At 49.0% G+C, this 10,113-nt stretch overlaps 1 protein-coding gene across 1 annotated transcript; it reads left to right on the forward strand.

The window, feature by feature from the left end:
- The first annotated feature begins 4,530 nt into the window (after window positions 1–4,530).
- LOC118519419 (protein S100-A15A) lies at window positions 4,531–9,221 on the forward strand. Its single transcript, XM_036066858.2, has 3 exons — window positions 4,531–5,480; window positions 6,663–6,869; window positions 8,907–9,221. The coding sequence occupies exons 2-3, from the start codon at window positions 6,720–6,722 to the stop codon at window positions 9,081–9,083; spliced, it is 327 nt and encodes a 108-aa protein (XP_035922751.1). The 5' UTR covers window positions 4,531–5,480; window positions 6,663–6,719; the 3' UTR covers window positions 9,084–9,221.
- Window positions 9,222–10,113: the final 892 nt, after the last annotated feature.

The following is a 10,113-nucleotide window of genomic DNA, read 5'->3' on the forward strand; positions in this document are numbered from 1 at the left end:
CCTCTAGGTTCACCCATGTTGAAAATGGCAGGATTTCCTTCTTTTTTGGGTAGTAATATTCCATTGTATATACATGCCACATTTTCTTTATCCATTCATTCTTCAATGGGCGTTTAGGTTGTTTCCATCTCTTGGCTATGATTAAATAATGTTGAAATGAACATAGGGGTGATTATTTTTTGAGATCCTGATTTTATTTCTTTTGGGTGTATATCCAGAAGTGGGATTGCGGGATCATCAGGTAGTTCTATTTTTAATTTTTTGAGGAACTTCCATACTATTTTCCATAATGCTTTACCAATTTACATTCCCACCAACAGTATACAAGTATTCACTTTTCTCCATATCCTTGCCAACATTTGTTACTTATTGTCTTTCTGAATATAGCCACTCTAACAGGTATGAGATGATATATCCTTGTGGTTTTGATTTATATTTCCCTGGTGGTAAGTGAAGTTGAACACATTTTCATATACTTGTTGGCTATTTGTATGTCTCCTTCTCCTTCCTCTTCTTCTTCATTATTATTATTATTTTTAAAGATTTTATCTATTTATTTGACAGAGGGAGAGACAGCGTGAGAGGGAACACAAGCAGGGGGAGTGGGAGAGGGAGAAACAGGCTTCCCACCGAGCAGGGAGCCCGATGCAGGGCTCGATCACAGGACCCTGGGATCATGACCTAAGCCGAAGGCAGACGCTTAACGACTGAGACACCCAGGCACCCCTATTCTTCTTTAAAGATTTTATTCATTTATTTATTTGAGAGAGAGAGAGAGAGAGAGAGCATGCACATGAGTGGGGGGAGGGGCGGAGGCAGAGGGAGAAGCAGACTGCCGGCTGAGCAGGGAGCCTGACATCCCAACCCTGGGATCATGACCCAAGCTGAAGGGAGATGCTTAACCGACTGAGCCACCCAGGGGTCCCATTGTATGTCTTCTTTTGAGAAATGTCTGCTCAAATTTTTTGCCCATTAAAAATATTTTTTGTTAGATTAAAAAAAATAAATAAAATTAGATTTAAAAAATATTTTTTGTTATTGAGTTGTATGACTTCCTTATATATTTTGGATATCAAATACATGGTTTGCAAATATTTTCTCACATTCTGTTGGTTGCCTTTTCACTTTGTGGATTGTTTCCTTTTTTGTGCAGAGCTTCTAATTTAATGTAATCCCATTTGTCTATTTTTGCTTTTGTTGGCTGTGATTTTGGTCTCCACATCCAAAAAACATTATTGCCCAGACCAATGTCAAGAAGCTTTTTTCCTATGTTCTTCTCTAGTAGTTTTATGGTTTCAGTTCTTATATTCAAGTCTTTACTCCATTTTGAGTTGATTTTTGTGTATGATGTGAGATCAGGGTCCAGCTTCATTCTTCTGCATCCAGTTTTCCCAACACAATTTACTGAAGAAACTACCTCTTCCTCATTTCAGTACTCTTGTCAAAGATCAGTTGACCTACGTGTGAACTTGTTTCTGGGTTCTCTATTCTGTTCCATTGGTCATGTCTGTTTTTATGCCAATACCATACTGTTTTGATTACCGTAGTTTTGTAATGAATTGTGAAATCAGCAAGTGTGATACCCCTAACTTTGTTCTTTTTGCCCAAGATTGCTTTGGCTATTCAGGGTCTTTTGTGGTTCCATATGAATTTTAGGATCGTTTTCTATTTCCATAAGAAATGCCATTGGGATTTTGATAGGGACTGCATTGAATCTGTAGATCACTTTGGGTAGTATGGACACTTTAGCAATATTAATTCTTTCAATCTATGGACATTGGATGTTTTTCCATTTATCTGTGTCTTTTTAAATTCTCTTCATCAATATTTTCATAATTTTCAGTGTGAAGGTCTTTCAACTCTTTGAGTAAGTTATTTCCTATGCATTTTGTTCTTTTTCTTGCTATTGTGAATGAGATTGGTTTTTTAAAATTTCTCTTTTGGATAGTTTGTTGTTTGTGTAAAATACATAGATTTTGTATGCTTATTTTGTATCCTGCAAACTTATTGAATTTATTTATTATCTATAACAGGTTTATTGTTGTTTAGCCTTTAGAGTTTTCTATGTATGATCATGTCATCTGCAAATAGAGATAATTTTATTTCTTCTTCTCCTATATGGATGCATTTTGTTTCTTTTTCTTATTTAATTTCTCTACTAGGACTTTCAGTATCAAGTTTAAAAGAAGTGGCAAGAGCAGGCTTCTTTGCCATGTGCTAGATCCTGGAAGGAAAGCTTTCAGTTTATTTCCCCCATTGATTATGAAGTTACCTATAAATTTTTCATATATGGTGTTAACGTCCTTCTGTACCTATTTTGTTGAGTTTTAATTGTGAAGGGGTGTTGAACTTTGTCAACTGCCTTTTCTGCATCTATTCAGATAATTATGTATTTTTTCTTTCATTATGTTAACATGTTATAACTTCAATTTGCATATGTTGAACTATCCTTGAATCCCTGAGATAAATCCCAATTAGTCACATCCTTTTAATGTGCGGCTGAATTCATTTTGCTAGGATTTTATTAAGTATTTTTGCATGTATGTTCATCAGGGATATTGGCCTGTAGTTATTTCTTGTAGTGCCTTTGCCTAGTTTTGGTATCTGGTGATGTTAGCCTCATTAAATGAGTTTGGAAGTGTTCCTTCTTCCATTTTTTAAGAAGAGTTTAAGAAGCATTGGCATTAATTAATTCTTCTTTGAATGTTGTTAGAACTCACCCATGAAGCCATAGGTCCTGGGTTTTTCTCTTTTGTTTTCCAGACAAAACAGGGAGCTCATCACTAGAATTACAAGAAATGCTTAAGACAGTTCTTAAAATTGAAATGAAAACTCACTAAACAGCAATGTGAAAGCACGGGAAAGTATAAATCTCACAGGTAAAGATAGATATATGGACATACACAGATTAAAGTAACACTGTAAAGGTATCTACTGACTTTTATATTAGGGTGGGGAAAGCTGTTGGGGTTCTCCTGTTCCCCCCCCCAGAAGGAAGTCATGGCTAAGAGGACCTCTCAGGGCTCTGCATACGGCCGTACTTGGTGCAGTGGTGATACCTATGTCTAGACGTGGTTGTGTGGGGGGCAGCTCTGGATCTGGGGTTTCAGGGCTTGCATTTGGGAGGTGGGTGGCAGCTCTGGTCTGGGGTTGGGATTCAGTGCATACCAGGGGCAGCTCTGGCCAGGGAAGGAGGTGTAAATCTGCTTCTGTCCCCCTTCTCTCCAGCACCTAACACACATGGCAAAAATCTTTTTTTTTTTTTTTTAAAGATTTTATTTATTTATTTGACAGAGAGAGACACAGTGAGAGCAGGAACACAAGCAGGGGGAGTGGGAGAGGGAGAAGCAGGCCTCCCATGGAGCAGGGAGCCCGATGTGGGGCTGGATCCCAGGAGCTGGGATCATGACCTGAGCCGAAGGCAGACGCTCAACCACTGAGCCACCCAGGTGCCCCACATGGCAAAATTCTTAAGAAATATCAATATTAAGGGAAGAGTTGGTTGAAATGTATAAATCTAAAGTAATTTAAATGTCTACCAATAATGGATTAGTCAAACATATTTTGATACATGCAAACAAATAATCACTAGGCATTCATTAAAAATCAGGCTAGCCTTGATTAAGTGGGTGGGAAGATGCCCACAGTCTAGCGTTAAGTGAAAAGAGTGGTTATAGCAGAGCTGTGGAAGGAGGTCATCACTGTGCATTGGGATGGTGTAGGAGTCGTTTTGTCCAGGTTGAGCAAAAGTCAGGGTGAAGAGGGGTACAATATGACCTCCTCCCCCCAAACAAGCTATGGGTTAAAAATGGAGTTCCTTTTGAGTGACAGATCATTATCCAGTGATGGTCCAAATTTGTTAATTAAGTAGTTTCAAGGTTTTTATTTTTATTTTTGTTTTTTGGCTACAGAAAATGCAGTGGTGAACATTTTACTACCTATTGCTTTTTAATATCTGTTTAATTTCTTTCTTGGGATAAATTCCCAGGACAGTGATGGCTAAATTAAAGGTATTCAGTAAAAATCTCTGTGACTGGGGCACCTGGCTGGCTCAGTCGTTAAGCGTCTGCCTTCGGCTAAGGTCATGATCCCAGGGTCCTGGGATTGATCCCCGCTTCTCCCTCTGCCTCTGCCTGCCACTCTGCCTACTCGTGCTCTCTCTCTATCTCTCTGTCAAATAAATAAATAAAATCTTTAAAAAAAAATCTCTGTGACTCTGCCAACTCTGTAGGTTGGCATTGCCAAATTGTTTTACATTTTAGAAATTTGAGCCCTGTTTTTATTTTGGAAACATAAATGTGTATTGGTGAGCCACTTATTTGCTGGAGAAATCATTATGTTGGGTAGATGAAAGCTCACCCTGCAAACTGAAAAAGATTTTGGCTTAAGGTCTTTCCCTAACCGCTCTCAGGCCTTCATGGATTCAATTGCCTGTCCTTTGGCGTCCCCGTCTGGGAGATGTACTCACTAGCTGGTGTGGCCCCTCCCAGGGGAGGGGCTGAGATGGGCTGAGAGAAGGGGCGCCCTTAGGGTAGGGTCTCTTCCATATTAATGTCGGTTATTTTCTTACAACAAAGCTGTTCCTACCACTTCTTTCTCACCTCCCAGCCTTCACCCAGTCCATTAAAAATCCTCTATCAGCTTCTTTGTGCTCACAGGATAAAGTGCAAACCTGGCTTGGCACACAGGCTCCTTCATGCTCTGTCTCCGTCCTGCCTCTCCAGCCTTCTCCATGCTTCTCCCTGCAATTAAACCTTTTCTTCAAGTCCCAACTCAAATATCATCCCCCTAAGGAAATCTTCAACTCTTCTGCAGGGAGAAAATGTTCCTTCCTGGGCACCAGTGTACCTTGTTCATGCCACCAAGCTAGGAGTGTTCACAGTGGATCATGCCAGTGCGTGACGCCGTCCCCTCCACTCATCCCCACCCTGTGAGCTGGCCCCATGTTGTACTCACATTCCCTAACGAGGTCCTGGCACAGTGTGGGGACTCCAGAAATATTTGTTGGATGAATAAATGTGCTTCGTGACTATAGAGTCCGGGGACTCAGTCATTGAGGGAGGACATTGGAGGATGATGTATTCACTTTGTGTGTCTGACCCCACCCAGGCCCTGGAGCTGGGAGGATGAACTCTGAGGTAGGGAGACGGACAGTGTGACCTCCTGTGGTTCTGAGATGCTTCAGATCAGGCTCTGAGGGAAGGTGGGTCCCTGAAACCGGTTGAGTTAATTGTAGGAAGCAAGTGTCATGTGACATCATCTCAGGAATGCAATTAAGCCTCGGTCGTGCGGCTGGAGAACCTGTGAAGAGTCACGACACTGGCCGCCATAATTAGAAGCACCAAGGATGGGCAGGATGTAGGACCTGGTGGTTGGGCCCCTGCTTGCACCAAGGCCTCCTGCCTGCGCGCTGGGGAGTCTCTAGGACAAACCACAGGCCAGCACTGTGGATTCGGAGCAACCTTGTCCCAACAGCACAGGTCAGCACTTCTTCTGAGTGGTGCGGCCTCTCCCAGGGGAGGGGCTGAGATGGGCTGAGGTGGGTGGGTGGGTGGAGGTGGGTGGACAGTGCTGAGTCTGTGCAGGTCCGAGAAAGCAAAGATGGGCAGCTTACCTGTTTTGGAGAATGTGTGCAGTGCATGGATGTCCCAATATGGTACCTGTGGTCCCCCAATTGTTTGAATCTAGCTCCAGGTGGATCAGTTGTGTGATTTTAGGAAATTTACTTAACCTTTCTGGATTTCATTTCTTCCTCAGGAAAATGGGAGTAATGACGCCTACCTCATAAGGTCACTATGAAGCCAGTGCTTGGCTGGCTCCCTAAGGGTCAGAACCAGCAGTTGCTATGATCCTTACCCACACAGAATCTGGAGGGGACTGCTGAGCTGACAGGGTAACCCTGCCTCCCGAAGACAGGGATCTCATCTCCGCAGGGTGTGGGCAGGAGGAGGTGGGCGCATCAGTACTTCTTCTGTGTGCACAGCACCAGGCTTGGTGCTCTGGGGTTACCACAAGAGCCTGGAGGTACCACTGCTTACCCCAGTGCCGGCCAGCGCAGCTCAGGGCTGAAAGGACTCTGGGAATGGCAAGTAGACTGCTTTCGAGGGTCATGCAGCAAGGCAGTGGTCAGAACAAAGCTGGGCAGCCTGGTGTTGTCTGTACATTCAGCTGAGGAAGGAAAATAACAACACTTGAGCAGGGTTGGGGTTTCTGGGTGGTGCAATTATTTTAATATTTCATTTGTGGTATGAAGTAGTCTAGTAGTAGGGATCTTGACTTCTCAAGGGTTTAAACATATTTCCACTGGAAAGCGCCGTCTTGCACCAAGGAGTCTGGATTCTTCTCATTCTTGGTTTCTGGTGACTCTTAAGTTGGGAGTAGGGTCTAGGGGCAGAGAGCACAGCTCCTGTCCTCAGGAAGCCCATGGTCTCAGGGAAGGGACAGAGCCTTGTCCTGAGGGCTCACAGTAAAGCTTCTTGCAGGGTGGGGACTCTGAGCCATGTTTGCAAGGGGTCAGAGGGAATGCAGGGAGGGGACCTGAGACAAGGTGCAGGAAGGTGGGCAGAACGAGACGGCAGAAGATTCTCGGAGGAAGCACCCATCTGCTGTGCGCAGGCCTAGCCAAGGTGCTGCTCTCCCCTCAGCTTCACCACTGTCCCCAGGTACTCCAGTGATACATCTCCAGAGTTGCTTCCTGTCCTGGCCAGAGCCCAGCCGCCATGACACACACGCCAGTGGAGGAATCCCTCTTCCAAATCATCTACTGCTACCATCAGTACGCCGCCCGGGAGGGGGATGTGGAGACCCTGTCCCTGGAGGAGTTGAAGGCTCTGCTTATGGATAACGTACCCTGCTTCATGGAGAGCCTGGTGTGTGGGGTCTGGGGTCAGGTGGGGATGAAGTATAGGGTGGGTTGTGGGGTTGGAAGCAAGTGGTGAGGGTGTAGGTATGGGGAGCTATCTCCCAAGAGAATTCCTACTTAGGTGAGGAGGGTGAGGGAGTTGGGAGGGCAGGGTGTGTGGCAGAGGGAGGGTGGATCTGGCCCAGCTTTATTTCTCCTTCTTCCTTCTCCTGAAACTCCCTGCTGGGCCCCACTGCAGCCCAAACGTAGCTAATCTGGAGACTTAGTCTTGACTCCAACCTGTTTATTCCTCTGCTCATCCTGTTTCCTGAGAGAATAGGTCCTAAGTCTTCCCTCTGCCCGCAGCCCCATTCAGTCAGCGATCCTGCCCCAAACCTGCCCTTTCAGCCCCAGGCCCCTTCTCCCAGGGACTAGTACAAACCTCGGTGTCACTGTGCCTGGGTGAGGACAGTTTGGGCAGAAGCCGGGGGTGGGGGGTGGTGGTGGTGGTAGGAGATGTAGTGTCCCCTTCTAGCTGCTGTCTGAAGGGCTAACAGAGGCTCTTGGACTGGCCTGGGAGCTCAGAAAACCTCTCAGGCCTCGCATCTTCTCCATTATCAGGCCCTATAATTCCCAGGCGCCTTGGGGACTGCGAGGCTGGCAGGAATGTCTGGGGTGCTGCCCTCTGCCCTCAGTGCCATGCCTGAGGGGTCTCTGCACTGTCATCTCCAGAAGACTTCAGGCCCGTGCCCTGACTGGAGGCCACCGCCTTCCAGAAGGAGCACCGCCTCCTTCACTTTGTATGTTCCCTTACTTATCTTTGGGAAACATCAGAGGAGAGTCTTGCCCTCAGTTTAGTGGAGTGTCGTTGTGAGGGTCACAGAGGGGACTGGGGTGACTTTCTTTCCGGGGCCAACTACCTATACCGTGGGGCTGGGCAAGGACGGCCAGACCATGCCACTTGGGGCTTATAGCCCTGCCTGGGGAACAGGGCCCTCAGGGACAGACAGATAGCAGCCTGGGTCAGGGGGGCTGAGCTGAGGTGAGCCAGAGAGAGCCTGCCCACGCAGGAAGCCCCAGGGTCTCAGATCAACCAGTTTTTGCGGAGGAGATAAGATTAGGTGAATTAGATGGTGGTGGGCGGTGTGGGGAAACAGATGGTGCAAACCTGCCCACGGGGACGGGGGCCACCCTCCAGGCCCCCAGCTGCTGACGGATGCAGCAACTTCCTTCCCTGGAGGCTTTCCGAGGACTCTGCTCTGGGTCCCCACACCCACCAGCCAAATTCTGCCGAAACCAGCTCTGAGGCCCTGTCTGGGGCTCCTGCCATGACCCCACCTGCGCCTTCTCCTCCCTGGGCTGCATGCTGACCCTTGCCTGCCTTCTGGCTGTCCCTTCCTCCTCAAGTGCTTTTGTTCCTCCCCTATAGCATCCTCGATCTTCAGCCCTCCAGGCCACCTGATCTGGGACGTACTGGACAGCCCAGGCCCACGACTTTGTCTTTTCCCTCATTCTGCACTTTCTGCAGGTGACACAGGCTCGGTGTCATAAACAATTCCTGGGCAGATGCCACGGCATGCAGACACCTGATCCCATGCCTTGGTGGCCCTGCAATAGTACTGGAGATGCAGACATTAGGGGCAGGTGGGCTGTGCCCTGGGGAGCTCCCCGTGTGAAGGCGGGGGCACAGCCTTCCATCCCGAAGCCGCTGGGCCGGGCTGTCGCTGCTGGGCAGCTCCCAGGGCAGCTGGGAAGACAGGCTTAAGCAGCCACCAATGGTGGACAGATGCGTCAGGAGGCACCAGGCCACTCCGCACTGCTCAGCGACTGGCCGAGCAGCGGGCCAGTGGTGCCCAGGCTGCACAGGCTGCCCACACAGCCCCAGGTCTGGCTGGCAGAGGCGCCTGCCCCATCTCCCCCTCGGAGCCGATTCTGCCCCGTACGGTGTCCTGGCCTCTGCCTGAGGGAGCGGCTGTGTCCTGCAAGGTGGTGGAGGCACGGCCATCGGCTGAGGGGCTGTGGGGCTGGGGCCTGGGCAGGCGATTGACCCCCTGCCCCTCCTCAGGGTCGGAAGGAGCCCTACTACCTGTCGGAGCTGTTCAGGGCTGCAGACAAGAACCAGGACAACCAGATCTGCTTCGACGAGTTCCTGCTCGTCCTGGGCCGGCTGCTGAGGGACTACCACCAGCTCTATCACCGGCGGCTGTGCACCTGCTGCTGCAGCCGGCACAGCCTGCACTGATGGGGACGCGCGGGCAGCCCCCGGCTGCAGGTGCCCGCCCGGGCGCAGGGCTCTGCCCCGCCTGTCGGCCTGTGCCAGCATGTGCACGCACCTGTGCACATGTGTGTGCAAGGCACAGCTGAGAGGGAAGAGAATAAAGCAATCCCACAAATGTGCTGGGAATTCCTTGTTCGTGCTTCTGGGTATCTGCTGTGGGTCCACAGAGGAGGTTTGCTGCTCCCTTGGGGATCATCCATTCCAGCCCCTGTCTGAGGGGGGAGACACAGCCCCCGGCCTCCAGGAGCCCCAGTCTGAGGGGGGAGTCTCTTCTCTCGGGGAACTGGCTCTCTGACACGGAAGACAGCCCTCACCGGTGATGCTCTGAGCACTCATGCTCTGCACATACATGATGGGACAGGGGACAAGAGGCAGGAGGGCAAATGCACACTGGACAAGGACCCACTTTGAGGGTCTCCTTGCTCTGGGGGAGAGCCAAGGAATCAGCGTACAAAGTGTACAAAGGAGAAGTGGCTTGGGCCTGAGAAGGTGTCAGGGCAGGACCGGGAGGATGATGTGGGTAATTGGCATGGGGTGGCTGGCATCAGGGCCAGTCTGAGAGCAAAGATCGTGAGGTGGATTTCGCACATGCTGAGTCAGAGACAGGGACTTAGGGCAAAGGGCAACACTCCAGCCTGTATGGTGAAGAGGGATGAGTGGAACCTAGGCTACTGTCAATCAGGGAAGGCTTCCTGGAGGAGAGAAGGGTTGGGTCTGGGTTTTACTAATAAAGGCTGATGTGGGCATTACTCCGCTTGGAGCTATTGTGACTCACCATCGAAGTCCTCCTGTGGTCTCTGACCCCTCCCATCAGGGACCTGCCCCTGCCCATCTCTGTGTTTATTTCTCTCTCTCTCCCTGGGAGCCCAGGAATCTGATGCAGAATCTCTCTGGGGCAGTCTTCTCTGCCTTCAGACCCTGGTAGGGTCTATCTTGGTGGGTTCCTTCTCAGAGAATGGTCTGGGAATCCATGTCCTGAGCGTATTGTGATAGC

This window comes from Halichoerus grypus, chromosome 7 (genome assembly GCF_964656455.1).
Source record: "Halichoerus grypus chromosome 7, mHalGry1.hap1.1, whole genome shotgun sequence".
NCBI classification, from domain to species: Eukaryota; Metazoa; Chordata; class Mammalia; order Carnivora; family Phocidae; genus Halichoerus; species Halichoerus grypus.